The sequence below is a fragment of the Triturus cristatus genome, chromosome 1_2 (assembly GCF_964204655.1).
Source record: "Triturus cristatus chromosome 1_2, aTriCri1.1, whole genome shotgun sequence".
In the NCBI taxonomy this organism is placed as follows: domain Eukaryota; kingdom Metazoa; phylum Chordata; class Amphibia; order Caudata; family Salamandridae; genus Triturus; species Triturus cristatus.
The window spans coordinates 62842079-62857529 of NC_140580.1; the positions used below are offsets into that span (position 1 = coordinate 62842079).

At 41.3% G+C, this 15451-nt stretch overlaps 1 protein-coding gene across 4 annotated transcripts in view; it reads left to right on the plus strand.

The window, feature by feature from the left end:
* The window catches only part of LOC146866791 (uncharacterized), a 178538-nt gene that overhangs the window by 142958 nt on the left and 20129 nt on the right, over positions 1-15451 (plus strand). For all 4 annotated transcript variants that reach the window (XM_085601341.1, XM_085601331.1, XM_085601324.1 and 1 more), the window contains one exon: positions 10176-10271. In XM_085601341.1, coding sequence (XP_085457467.1) covers positions 10176-10271 — 96 coding nt within the window. The remainder of the gene's footprint in view (positions 1-10175; positions 10272-15451) is intronic.

Genomic DNA, 15451 nt, shown 5'->3' on the forward strand with positions numbered 1-15451 from the left:
GGAGACCTGTATAAAACACAAATGAACATGGGTTATTACAAGAACCTTACTCCTCTTCTCCCTCACCCTCTTGTTCTCTGGGACCCATACTTCCACTAACCTGAAAAGGAAATTAACGATGATATTAAGGCTGATAGAATCAGTAGGAGGTACACCGCACTGCGATGCACCCGACGATTAGCTGCATAAGTTTGCTAACCTCTTCTGGTAGAAACCGATACTCTCCCAATAGAGTTACGTCACTCATACATGTGCAATGTCACAAATAAATGGCGGTGAACTGTGGGCGTAGAATCTGGTACACTCCCAATAGAGTTACGTCACTCATACAAAGTGTAATGTCACAAATAAATGGCTGTGGACTGAGGGCGTAGAATCTGGTACACTGCCAATAGAGTTACGTCACTCATACAAAGTGTAATGTCACTAATAAATGGCTGTGGACTGAGGGCGTAGAATCTGGTACACTCCCAATAGGGTTACGTCACTCATACAAAGTGTAATATCACAAATAAATGGCTGTGGACTGAGGGCGTCCCCTCCTTAGTTATAGGTGTAGTGGTTCTTTCCCTCGCATGAACTCTGCAATCATATATAGTTAGGAGTTCGCCAACATAGGGAAAGGCACACCGCAACATCAAAGTATTTTGGTATCATATCACTGCTACCAACAGGGCAAGCGTTCTAGATACAACAACAGGCTTGTGGTACTTTGCGTGTAACTTGTAATCAGGAAAGGCAGGGGCAGCGCAGCGCGCTCACAAATATTCCCAGCGTAGTCACACTTCCGTATCCGAACACCCTCTTCACAGAATACTCCTCAATATAGAACGAGTGGTGCCAATGGCACCCTTACCCTCCCTTCAGGCTCAGCAGACGTCCAGCAATGACCACAACTCTGGCGGAATAATCGGCAGCGTTTCCTTCTGCCGCCTCGCCATATCACCGCTTCCGCATCGCGTGGGTCGCCGTGATTGGCGTCTGACATCACGCGGCGTGCCGAGGCTACCGGGAAACATAGTTTTTCCCTGCCCTAGCGCCTGCCAGCGCGTACGGAGCCGCCGTGACCCCTGACATTACGACAGGCACCCCTATTTCTCGATGCAGCTCCGCAGTTTCGGGGGTTGTTAACCCAGAAACTGTTCCTTAGCCTGTACCTTAAAAAATTATCTAAGGGGTGGGGTTATCCTGACTTGGGCTGCTTCCTTTCTCTGTTGCGTCAAAGATCTAGAAGAAGAGTCCTGTGGGTTTGAGGTGGTGTTGCCCCCTGTCTTCTACCAGGTCTTTTGGTCACAGTTTTTCCATAAACGGGGTCTAATGGGTGTGTATGAGGATGTGTAAGAGTCTCCGCAATACCAATTTTTTTATTCCATAGCGCATATCTGCTTGGGGAATTCAACCACTATCCCACCAGATAGACCATCAAGCTGTGAAGGAGAACCCACTGACTCATGCAAATCATGCACAGCAGAAACTTCCCCCCTTCTTACTTGGTCACCTTGTGTGGTATTCGCCTTGGGAAGCTTCTCTTTTTCTTTCTTCCGTGGTGCTGTTTTAGAAGTGCTGGTCGCACTCAGCTCCCTGCCACCAATACTTTTAGCTCGTCTAGGGCTCAGGGGCAGAGGAAGCATCGTAAGGAAGACAGGAGACTGACGCTCCCTGCAAGTCTGAGGGAGAAGCCCACGGGGAGACTCAAGCACAACAAGCCCCCTGGAAATAGAGCCTGTAACACAGGCACCCAGCAGGGGTTGAACCTGCCTGGAGTACCCTGAAAGGAAATCCGTGATGCAGTGCGCCTGTCCAGGTGTATGCCGACTGCAGCCTGCAATAATCGCATCCGCCTGAAAGCGTGAAGCAGAACCACACCCACCAGCCAGCTCCGCCACACACGAATGCCGAGCGCCAAGCGACCGGGAACCGAGAAAGTCCTCAAAAACTCTCGAGCTCCTCCGAGAACAGCAGAACAAACACTGCTCGAGCACCAGCCCAGACGAGGGACCCAACCGAGCAGAGGTAAGGCCAGCAGGGCTCAGGACGTTAAAGGAAAGAGACAAGCATGGCCGGAGGAGAGATGCGGAGCTCACGGCCGGACTAAGTAGCCGCCATGTTCCCCCATTTACAACACTCCTAAAGCGAGGATTGTGGTTAATCGGAACCTCACTAACTCAATTAAGCTGGAGCGAGGAACAAGACAGGGTTGACCCCTCTCCCCATTACTCTTTGACTTGTATATAGAGCCCCTAGCATGTAACATCAGGGCCAGACAAAATTTCACACCGTTTGAACGGAATGGGTGGATAAAAAAAGTAGCCCTATATGTGGACGACCTGATGATATTCACAAAGGAGGGCACCAATATTTTACCTTTGCTGGAGCAACTCCTAATGGATTTTGGAAAGGTCTCCGGTTATGTAATTAACAAACATAAAACAGAAATCATGTCCTGGAACACACACTTCATCAACTCATTGATCAAACAAGAAGTTAAATATTATATGGTGCAGGTAACTCATGACATTACCAAGCTAGCCCAGGTAAATCTTGAGCTAAAAATGAAAGAGTCAAGATTACTATTAAGATCCTGGGGGAGTCTTCCTCTTTCTATTTTGGGCTGCTCCGATCTGGTTAAAATGTCAATCCTACCAAAATTCACATTTATTGTTGATGCAATACCTCTATCCTTTAATCTTAAAACAATAAAATCACTGCAAGGAGATGTATCTAGTTTTGTCTGGTCCAGTTAAGAAGTGAGGATCGCCTTGAAGAAATTGGGAAGTTTGAAGTTAGAAGGTGGTATCGCAAGCCCCGCTTTCTGTTTTTATTAATGGGCCTTCCAGTTAGAACATGTGAGATCTCTTCTTTTTCGCTCTTCATGCTTTCCTCCCTTCCTCCAAGCTATGACAAAAAAATCTTCCCTTGGGTGGTGATGGCTTTCTTTTTAAGTTTGGTCTCCCTACATTTTTTAAGAAAGTCAAACTAAAGGTCTTGAGATCTGCCAACAAGCTCTGGTATCAGGTTAGAAGGATTTTAGGGATTCCATATTATAGCTCGGGTGCCCCTATTTGGAATTCCCCAGGCACGCTCAAGTGCCGTAAGGACAATCTGATTGCTCCGTTGAAGGAAGAAGGTATTGACACATGGTATCAACTTTTGCAAAATAGCAAGCTACATCCTTGGGAGATTTTTATTTTTAGTTTTTTTTTTTTTATTAAACAGTTGTGATTGTAGATTGGATGGTCATGAGGCCGCAGAGTAATGAAATACAGTCGTAAAAGATCCTTGGGAGTTTTTAAGTAACATCACAAATCAGAGTCTTTCTAAATTAAAATTTAACCAGTTATCAAGCTGGGCTGCTAGTTTAGGTGAACATGGGGATGGAAATGAAGATTGTGAAAACATTCTGCTTGGGCCACTCTACCAATGTAAAGAAGTTTCCAAATGGTACTGAATGTTGGTAAAAGGGGACCCACCACCAATGCCTATGGAAGAGCCCTGGAGGAGAGACTTGCCATCGGCCGATATAACACTCTTACGGCAAGTATGGGTGCGCACTATATGGGTTGTTGTCACAGCTGGTCCTCTTAGAAGGAATCATCTTTTTAAACTTCACTTAGCATATTGGACCCTTAACGTCTTTCAAAGTGGTAAGTGAAGGTGCTAAGGCCGGCCTGAAGTGTGCCTCTGTGAATGCAGATGACTTGCATATGTTCCGGCAGTGTCCCCAGATCCAGGGCTTCTGGCAAGACGTTGGTAAGATCATCTCAGAGGTTCTGGGGTAAGAAATTGAGGTAAGCTCTGCCCTAGTTATTTTTGGGGTCCTACCAGGAGAGAGCAATAACTGTAAACTTACAAAACTACAAGTACACTTATTATTCATCTTAATCCTCCGGGCAAGAAGAGAAAGCTGTTTAAAGTGGTTATCGCCCCTGCCCCTGGTGCTTCTGGATTGGGTCACTTCAGTTAATAAGTTGGATCATGGTTGTCTCTCTAAAAAAAGAACTAGATTTTGGGAGGATTGGGTCATTAAGTTACACAATATATTCTCCTAAACTGGTCCTATGATTCTAAAATAAGTAAAGACTATGGCAAGGAGGCTGTTCTTTGGGAAAATCATAACGTTTCACCTCCTTTTGTATAGGAGTCTTGAGGTTGGCCCTTCATGATTCTTGGAGGTGGTAAGGCAACAGTTGGAAGATGAGACCTCCCTTCACAGAAGCCGTTAAAGAGCCCGTACTCTCTAAGAGACAATGACTTAATTATGAATGAGGACAAAACATAATAAATAAATCAATAAATAAACCAAGGACAGAAAAATAAGTAGAAAAAATGCCAAAACCGAGGGCAGAAAATGAGCAGAAAATGCAAAAGAGAGCGAGAAATGAGCAGAGGACGCACAAACAGAGGGCAGCAGGTAGACAGGCAACAGGGGGTGTCAGACTGGGGGCAAGCTAGATATCAGAACTGTTGCAGAGGGAGCTGGCACGAGGACCTGCTAAAATGCACCATTGATTGAATGTGAAAGACAGGTTTTTGTAGTCCTGTAGAAGTGGTGTCAATACTTTTGGGTTACTAACATGGAACAGTGGTATTCCAGATGATTGGTTCACTCAAGATTACAAGAAACAGAATATGTATTTAAACATATTTATTTTAAAATATTTATTTTAAAACTCCGTGTTCTAGTGCACACATTAATATCTCAGAAGATTAAAAAACATCTAAGCTTTTCAATAACCGTGACAACAAAGGAAAATTGTAAAATCACAATTTTAGCCCTTAATACCCTCACTATGCTTTCTCTACGCACTATGCTGGTTCTAGCATATGAATAAATAATGAAGTTAGAGTTTCTGAGGTGGTGGGCATACCTGGATACCTTGATGACATGATTTGTTGTCTGTTTGGAATCGCTTGCCAGCCATTTCAAGCACAAGGGCAACGAGATTGTGTCTATGCAAATACAATCCTGGCACCAGTTAATGAAGGCTGAAGGGAATGCTTTGCAGAGCCTCTGAGAGATTTGCTGGAGGGTTCTTCAATCAAGACTGAATATCTGGAACTGTGATCTTCAACCTGAGAAATAATGTATCCCTCCAATTTGACAGGGATTTCACTGGGTTTTTATAGTATTAGCGACCTAATTAATCTCTCTTTAGGAATGTCTTGACATAAACATATACATCAGTAGATGTACTAATAAGGTAAAACTATGTCAATACAGACTACATTGTCTGGGTTATAGTTGCTATTTGACCTTGAAAAAGGTACCTGTCCCAGACAGATGTTGCACTAACTATTTTTGTCTATGTCATTGATGTAAATATTTGAACCATTTAGAGTTCAAAAGGATGTGACATATTTACAATTACTCAGGGAGATAAAGGCCCCCATGTTTTAGACTTAGGAAGGTAAAGACCACCATTTTCTAGACAGGCCAATGACAAAATGGAGTGGGCATTTATGTCTTCAAGAATCTAAAACTAAAATAAGAAGCCTAAAAGTAAGTGATTAAAATAGATGAAATTAAAGAATTATGGAGGGAAACAGTCATAACATTTATGACATTCCTGGTATCATTTCTAAAGTAAATAATGCATTGATTTGTATAATCTGGCTTATCGAAACTTTGTGACATATTTCTTACACATTTACAGAATAAAACATGTAGGAACGACCATTTGATGAAATAGTAATTAATCACTTCTTACATCTTCAAACTGAAATTAAAAAATGGTCTCTGCACTGGAAGTCATGATCTTTACAACAAGAGGGTATAAAACTCTACAGCAGCCTCTGAATATAAAACCAGACAGTTAGACTGTTTCAATCACAAGAAATTGGAGGACATCACCACAGTGCTCAAAACCCAGCATTGGCTCCCGGTGGCACAGAGAATGAAGCTCTCACTTCCCTGCTCTGACTTCAAAGCATGGAGGGAGTTGGCCCAAAATACATGCAATCGGTTTTCACAAACAATACAACGTATCCTGAGATTCTGCAATGCTAACCTGATCCCTCAGGTCAGGCACAAACACAAATCTCATGGAGGAAAAACCATCCAAGTGATGATAGGATCACTGCTCTGGAATGATCTACATCCAGATCGATTTGCCCAACAAAATCTGTTTGCTTTCAAGACTTTTACTGCAGTCAAATTTCTTTCAATCATAGGTACTAAATACATTCAGTGTGAAAAACAAACCAAATTATGAAATAAAAAAATACTACAGATTTTGCGTCTGATCACTTCATTTGTTATTCTTATTGAATAGACATGGTGGCAAAACATGGAAGTTAAGAGTCAACGGGCATACAAACGCTGATGGTGTTCTACCTCGTGAGCAGACAGCATTGTTTGGTTAAAAAAAAAAAAGTCCTTCTCAGACAACACTAGAAATGGTAGTCCTGCATTCATGTCCTGATTAGGCTTAGTTGGGATATCGCAACCCATTTTGTCCTCCCTTAAGGTACTTGAGGTGCTTTTGTTAGGACTGCTGGGAAACCTCAATGAGGTGCATCCTTTTTAAGATGTAAGAATCATGTCAGCATTTATCATTGCTTGTGTGTACAACTAATAGCTGACAAGTAGCAGTTTAGATGTTTTTTTGGCAATTTGACACATAACTAGAAAGACTAGGCAAATGCTAGTTTTCATTAATGTCATGCTCATCATTTATTTTCCAGTAGAGTGCTGGGGATAGATTAGGGCTCAGTAATGTAATATGGATTTGTAGAGCGTGAACCTTGTCACTTGTCAAGGTATCGAGGCACTGAGTAGTTGCGGGGTATGCAAGTAGGATCAGTTGAAGAGCCAGGTTTTCAGTTTCTTGCGGATATCTGTAAGTGACCCGGCTGACCTGATGTGCTGGGGGAGTTCGTTCTGGGATTTGGCTGCCAGGCCCTACCCTCTGTCTTGCTTCTATGGATATGAGGGGTTGTGAATGAGCGTGAGTGATGCAGAGCAAGATTCCTGGCTGGTTGGTGGAAGTGTAGACGGTTATTGGGGTAGGTGGAACCTTGGTTGTGAAGTGCCTTGTTGACATGAGTGAACTGTGGACGTTTCTGAATGGGGAGCCAGTGTAGTTTTCGGAGGTGAGGTATGATGTACGTGTGGTGAGTAGGGTGGAGGATTAGTCTGGCTTCGGCATTTTGTATGGTTTCCAGCTTGTGTAGCAGGCGTGTGGATATGCTGTAGTAGAGGGTATTGCCATAGTCCAGTCTGCTTGTAGTGAGGGCTTGGGTGACAGTTTTCTGGTGTCAGAAGGGAGCCAATTGACGATTTGCCTGAGGAAGTACAGTGTGTGAAAGCAGGCGGAGGTGATGGTGTTGATTTGATGTCTCCTGGTCAGATTGGTGTCAAGGGTAATGCCCAGGATTCTGGAGTGGTCGAGTGTGAGGACTAGATCTGTGGGCCGCCAGGTGGAGTCCCCGGGTGAGTTATTGTTGCCGACAATCAGTACTTCCATCTTGTCAGCATTGAGTTTGAGGTAGGTGTCTCTCATCCACTCGGCCATGTTGGTCTTACACATTTTTAAATTACTTTTGGTGGTGTTGGTGTCTTCTGAGAGGGATAGGATGAGTTGGGTGTTGGTGTAAGAGCAGATGTTGAGTCTGTGGGTCTGAAAGAGTGAAGAGCCTTGCGGGTCTCAGCAGATGAGATTCTTGGGTTCGTGGAACAGAGGGAGCTTGACCCATTAAGTTCTTCTAGTCAGGAAGGAGGCTATCCTTGGACTACGGTTTCGTGGAGTCTGGAGATGAGTGTGTTGTGGGAGACTGTGTTGAAGGCTGCAGAGAGGTCCAGGAGGATGAGTGCAGAAGAGTGGCCTCGATCTAGTATGGAGCGAATGTTCTATGAGTTGCAATGAGGGCAATCTCCGTGCTGTGGTTACTACAGAAACCGGATTGCAAAATGTCCAGGAATTTGTGGTGGGAAAGCTGAAATTTTATGGCATTTCTATGACTTTGGCTGGGAAGGGGAGCAGACAGATGAGTCAGAAGTTGCTGAGGACTTTTGGGTCTGTGCATGATTTCTTGAGGAGTGGGGTGACTTCTGCATGTTTCCTGTTGTCCTTTAAAGTGGCTGTAGCGTTGTAGGTGTTGATGACAGTTGTGAGTGCCTTGCTTATCGTGGTGCTCCTTAGGTTGAAGAAGCAATGAGAACATGGGTCTGTAGGGGTCCCAGAGTGGATCGATGCCATTCTAGCCAATGCCATTCTAGCCGCTGTGTCTTCGTTGGTGATCGGAGTCCACTCTGTGAATGTGTTGACCTTGGTGGTGGAGATCGGAGGCAAGGTAGGGTTGTGGTTGAGTGTCAAAAGTGTTTGCAGACTCCTTGTGATGGGGTATATTTGCATATTCTTGGGTCTTATAAGATACTGTAGCCCAGGATTGCTGGTCTTTGTCAGAGTGATAAAATGATAACCAGTTTAAAAGTCAGTGGATGTATCAATAGTCGTGGAAAGTGTGCCTTTCCCATATCTTTGTTGAAATCAGTGAGAACTAGAGAGGCAGTGCTATCTGAATTTCACAGTTAAGTTAATGTGACGTGCTGCCACAGAGTGAACCCCGAGTTTGAGAGAATTCGAGAGTGATCAGGTTGAAATGCTTCCATGGGAGATAGGTGATACATAGGACTTTGCCAGCTTTCAGTACAAATTTGAGGGGCAGCGATTAAGTGGAGTTTATTGGTTCATTTAATCTGTTATTTTGCACAGATGTGACAGCTGAATCAGGGATATTGGAGGCATATTTAGTTTAGCAAATGGATCATAAGTGTATGTCGGTAAGACCAATGAGTGGTTAAAACCCTTGTTCAGCACCCTAGTCGTGATTGAGGCTTTCCAGGTTGAGAAGAATGAGAATCATAATATTTTCTATGTCATTGGGTTGTCTCTTTTCAAGTGAAAAGGTTGTCCTTCATGGAGTTTGCCAACCATAGACTGCAACACCATTCTACCAACCCACTGTATTAGTTTTGCTATGTTATAGGGTCACCAATAAATTGATGATCCCTTCCACTGAAAATATTTAAAGTTCAAGCACTAAGGCATACTTTTCTACAAATACCCAGTGTGTTGCATGTGTGTCATTATGTAAATTGCCTGTCCTCTCTCTTCATTGAGTTCAGGGGTCAGAGCTTGCTTGGTGCACCAAGAGTGGCTGGTGAATTGGGTTACAAACCTGTGCTCACTCTCCTGAGCTGTAGTGCAACTGCATACTTGTGCCCAATTCCCCCCAGTGTGTTAATGTAGACATCTTGCATTCTGTTGTATAGTTTTCTCTGTTTGCTCTTCCTTTGTGTTTTTTATCAGTCAATGAAAAACAAGTATTAGAAAAATAATTGGGGCTTTGTAGTAGCTGTGCAGTGTGTGGATTTAGACTACAGAGGATTTATTTCAGGTGCACATCCACGTAGAGGATGACGTATTGCAGAGAGAGACACAAGAAGGTGATGGTGGTCAGGGAGGTTCATGAAAACGGTAAGGCTCCTTTCAGAAAACATGGATTCAAAGGCCTGAGTACTGAGATCCAGCATTTGGTGGATTCGAAATCTGAGACACTGATCTTGTTAGTCTACACCCTGCTGAGCACAATGCATTGGGATGGACTTGTGCCTTGCCTCATGGAAAATTCCATCTCAGGAGTGACTCTTTTTTCTAGCAGTCCGCTTTGACACGACATCTCCTTGATGGAGGCAGTCCAGAGAATTAAGAATCTATTTACAGAAGTATTTAAGCTCCCTTAATTAGCGATTTAACCCTACACTGCCAGGTTATTTGAGCAACAATGTCTGACTCTATGCAGCTGTATATCAGACAAATGCCTTCACAATTTTCATGGTTCAAAATACTTAGATCAGACACAGAATATGCACTTATTGTGTGTTATGTCTAGAAACATACATGCCCATAATGCAGTAAAAAATTATTGTGCATCCTCAGGATGTCTTGGGCGTAAAAAAAGAAAGATCCTTGGTGTGTATAAAAGGAAAAGAAAATTATGATTTGGAAAATGTTAGAGCTTTAACCTGGTTTTCAATTGCTTGCATTTGAAGTGATGTAGATGTTGCACATTCATTTAGTGTAGATGTTCTCAAATCCGCATTTTTAACTGAAATAATATCTTGTTACTTTGTATGTTGTAACATATTTTCATTCATATTATTTAAATAACAGGACATGACATCATTTCCTTCTGCATAAATGAAGACGAGACCTGCTTTGTTGACAAACAGGAAACAAAGCTCAAGGAAAGCACGCACAACTACACAGGTGAGTACCCTTTCTCAACTGTTTCAGATCAGACTGTACAAGACTATTGACATTGCCATATGTAGCCCAGTTGACCTCATGTGTAGTTCAAGTCATTCTCTGACCATGCAGAGAATGCCACGCCCCTCTTACTGTAGCTAATTTATTGGAGAACAACCACGGTGCATTTCAGACCGATTCAGCAAATGTCCATGTATGCAAGCATATCATGGCCATTTTTCAGTCTCCAGTAGTAGCATGGTGCTGCCTGGCAGCCCTTGGGCTCAGAGGTCACAAACCATATACAGATGATAAGTGACATAAGATACATGTTGACCTTCTGTAGTTCTCATCTTTGTTCTTCAACTAACCCCTTGACAACAAATAGAACATAGTTGAATGACTTTGGGTGAAAGACGGGGGTCCACCCTTTATAAACCCTTTTTAAATCCTCCCTTTATTTGGGCAATTACAATTTAGCAGCTTTCTAAAGCAGAAGCAACGGGTGGGATTTAGATTTTTATTAAACAGGCTTCACACTGTTGGCTTTTGGTGCATCAGTAAATATTAAACATTTGTTGAACATTTTATGTACATGAAAACAAGGAAAACACGATTCAGTGTGTGCTAAACACGCACCTGAAATACGATGGAAAAGGAAGGATGTAGAAACATAACAAACAATATTAGGTAGAAGAATCCATTGCGTGTGTGATCACGGGAGAAAAGAAATGTGTTGCCTAACCAGGAATCACAATTACTTTTGGAACTGTCCTGTGAAGAGTCAGGCCTTTTGTGAAAATGATACATTTGGGGGCAAGAGGTGAAAAATAGCATACAGAAGCTGCCTCAAGGTTGGTTGAGACACCCTCACTGGTATAAGAATCAAGTATCTAGGAGAAAAAAGAAGCAGGTGCCTTTCAGTAATTGAAGTCTGTAATGCCACTTAATAGCAAATTTTATGGCTAATAATTATATTTCTATTCAGTGGAGGAGGGCCATGCACTAGGTTCAGTGTGCTTGCTGCATTTAGATTGCCTCCGTGCAACTTAAAAAAAAATAATAACTTGGTAGGTGGCTATCACCAAACCCTTGTGGGTCAGAGTCAGAGTTTCGCCCACATTCAGTCCCCATTTGTCTCCTGGCGAAAGTAACATTATCAGCACACACAAGACCAGCTTCCAGACTCATTACTATCACTTGCTGTCATGTTGTAAACTCCCTATTCAGCCACAAATGTACTCTACGATACCTAGTAACTTGCACATGGTCAACAAATCACACAGTTCCTCTAGCGTACTCTTTCCCTGGTTTCTTGTTTTGAAGTCGTGCTGGGCTCCCACCCCTTGCTGAAGGGCCACAGGGAGGCCTTATTTGGATATTAGTTGAGAATATATGAGTGCACCCTACTCCTTGTTCAGTGTTAGTACATGAAGAAAGCTTCAAGGTTTCAAATTTGGATTTTCTATTTTACTTTTATTCATGGTTTTAGAGTTTTCATCACTTTTCAAGATGTTACAGTATTCAGTTTGAAACTTTAAACAGCCGACACGTGTTTCACCCTTATATGGTCATCTGGACCAGGACTTCCTCAAGGCTGTGATAAATGTAATAAGAAATCTTTTACAATTGTTAATAGCAGTTCTTAATATTTCGTTTTTGTTGCAAGTATTTCTCTTATTTCACACTTTTCAAAAATCAGGAATAAATATTTGGTTGCTGTCTGTTAGGCAGCTTCCTTCTATGTAAAATCCCGGGCCGCAAATGGTTGACCGGGTAAATTTCAGGATTTTACATAGAAGGAAACTGCCTAAAAAACCTCATATTTAATCCTGACACAAGTTTTATACCTGACGTGAGTTACCCAAGAGCCTAATGAATCATGAATCCTTTGGAATTGTATCGTCAAATGCAAATTTGATAGTTATGGCTCCGTTTATCAACATATTACCATGCTGTGGTACATTGCTACAATGAAGAAAATGCCCACAGCAACAGGAAGTGTCTTTCCAAGTGACTAGTGCTATTGTTTTTTTTCCATTTCAAAAGTGTTTATTCCAAGAATATTTGTATACACAATCATAATTAAAGGTGTACTTGCCTAAAGATATGATGTGACATACCAATAAATGGATACATCTTGAATTAAAAGTAATGACAATATTATGAGCACAAGAACGGTACCCAAACATCATGTGTACAAAAATAAAAAAAGTCAATGAGCGGTCCAACGACACCATGGCTTGTGAAATAATAACAGCTGTATATATTGAAATGCAATAAGTTTAACAATTACAATCTTAATAATGAGAACATTAAAAAATCTTCTGAATCGTAGTTTCAATGTGTTGCCAAAGGGGGCAGACATGCCTACAATAGTAAAACATGTGAGTGGAGTCATCAGGAGCCATTTTACAATTCCAGCATAGATTTGATTCTAATAGCCCCAATCTATGAAGTTTAAATGGTGTCCAATAGACATTGTATATGATCCATAGCCTCACTTGTGCAAGTGCAGGCGCGAAATACCCTACAGGAGGTGAACTCCTTTTTTTTTTACCATGGCAAGAGGGGATAACCGCATCAGGTTCTAATTAGGAAGTTGATGGGGCCTAACTTCCGGATTCCAGATTTTACCTTTAAGAAAATGTGAAAATCAAGGTTAGACAGTTTGTGTTTGTCCTCAATAACCACAAAAGAAAAAGGATCTGTACCAAGATCTTTGAGGAGGAAGATGCCTTTCAATGCCCATTCCTTCCCAAAATCATCTTAAATATCTATTTTGATCTGTATTTTGAACCACAAAGAAGCTAGTTCTGATTTAGGGAGTCTTTGTAACTGTTTTCTGTCGACGGATCGTAGGGAGCCAATGGTATCCCGTATCGTGAGAACTGAATGAGGTATGTTAACACAATAAGTATTGTGTATCATTAGAAAAGCACATAATGGAAGAGGAGCAATCAAGTCCCTTTCTATAGAAAGCCATGTTGGAATATTAGAGATGACATTAGGAAACCATTGGGCACCTTGCTTTTTGAAGAAGGCCCGTTGATATCTAAGAAAGTCTGGGAATTTAACTCCCCCTTCCTCCTAGTCCATTCCCATTTTTTTATTAATGGATATCCTGGCTGTTTTGCTTGTCCATAAATAGTCCATCAAAATGTTATATTTGATTTAAAGAAGTTGTTTGAAAGTTTAAAGGGGATCATTCTAATTGGGAAATTGGTTATAAGCATAGTTTTTATTGTTTCAAGACTATCACACCAAGTGATGAATTTTGGAGGCCCTGTGTGATCAGTTCTTTAAATGTTTTATGTTTTTTTCTTTATTAATTAGCAGTGTTGCTTGAGAGTCCTTCCCAAACCACATACGGCTGTTCTGCCTTTTGAGGCCAGAGTTTCGAATATGAGGAAAAAAGCAATGAATATTTATGGGGAAGACCTCAGTTTTCTCTTTACTGAGGGTGTAACCAGACAACTCTGAGTATTCCAAGATAACTTTTAGAATGTAGTCTTATACGTCTTTTCTGTAAGGATTAAAACATCATCAGCATAGGCCGCAACATTTTGTGGACAAGAGGGAGAGGGAATACCTTTGATGCCACTTTGATTTCTAATTATTTCAAGCAGAGATTCAATGGCTAGTACAAAAAGAAGTGGGGAAAGAGAACAAACTTGATGGGTACCTTGTTATAAGGGTAATACTTTTGAGGTACACTGATATGGACTGTAGCTTTTGGTTCATAGTAAAAGGCAAATGTCATTTTAATGAAGTTATCTCTGAGACCAAATCTCTGTAAAATGGCCCGCAGAAAGGTCTACAAGACTTTACCAAAGGCTTTTCCTGCGTCTAAGGCTATCGTGGCAGAAGGGGAGTGTAGGGACTTAGCCTTTTCTAGAGCATGGCATAGAATCCTAATATTTTTGCTTGCCAATCAGCCTTTATGGAAACCGGTTTGTGTCAGTTGTATCAGATTGCTCAAAATGATTTCTAATCTCATGGCTAACACTTATGCATAAATCTGGCAGTCAATGTTTATAAGTGAAATTGGACATTAGTTTTTAATCTCAGGGGGATCTTTCCCTTCTTAAGGAATAACAACTATTGTTACGACAGCATCAGAGACTTGTATTTTCCTGTGTTCGCAAAAGAAACAGATTGTGTAGGGATATAAGCAGCTGTCTGGCATATGTCTTGTGAAATTTACTTTTAAAACTGGCCCGACCAGCTGGACTAGAAGTGGCATTCAGTATTTCGTCCTGTTCTATCTGATTATTAAGAGTGTCTCTTGAATCTGGATCTAATTTTGGCAATGATAAATAGTTTAAAATATTCTTACAGATATGAACGTCAATTGAAGTAAAGAGGTATATAAAGATTCATAGAAGTCTCAAAGACCCCACAATATTTGTCACAGATGTAACATTAATGCCATTGACATTTTTAATGGCTGTGAAGATAGATTTGTACTTGACAAATTTTAAATATTTGGCTTAGAATCCTCCAGCTTTATTCTTTTTGATATTTTGTTCTGCTTGTTAACCTCAACCCATCTATGACCTTTGGTACTCAACGTTTTATTGTATTCATATTTAAATGCTTTAAGCTTAGAAAGGACCATGGAGCCCTAAGTGTTGTAGTTTGAATTCAAGAGCCTTAATCTCAGTCTCCAACACATTTAGGCAATTATTATCTCTTTTGAGTTTAGCCGAATTAAGGTTAATCATGCTTCCTCTTGTAGCTTTAAGTGAGTCCTAGAATATTTCAGGAGGAGTCTCCTCTATGTTATTTTCATTTATGAAATGCATAATGTCTTCTTGGATGGAGGAGTTCATAACTCCATCATCTAAGTCATCCATTCTCCACTGTTTAGATATTGGGGCAGGAGTATCCATTTGTAATTCCAGAGAGATGTACACATGGTCAGAGACCACAATTGGTTCTATCTTAGGAGAGGATGAGTGCTGAAGAAGTTGGTCATTTACTAAAAGGTAATCATTCCTTGAAAAGAAATCATGAGGGTTTGAGTAAAAAGTATATTCACTGCCTGTAGGGTTGTGGATCCTTTAAATGTTAATGAGATTATGTGTGGTGCATAATTTTGTAAGTTGAGCATGTGCTCGATTAAGTTGAAAATTTACTTGAGATAAGCAATCAAGTGAGCCATCCAAGGGAAGAGTACTATCTCCCCCCAGATTGCA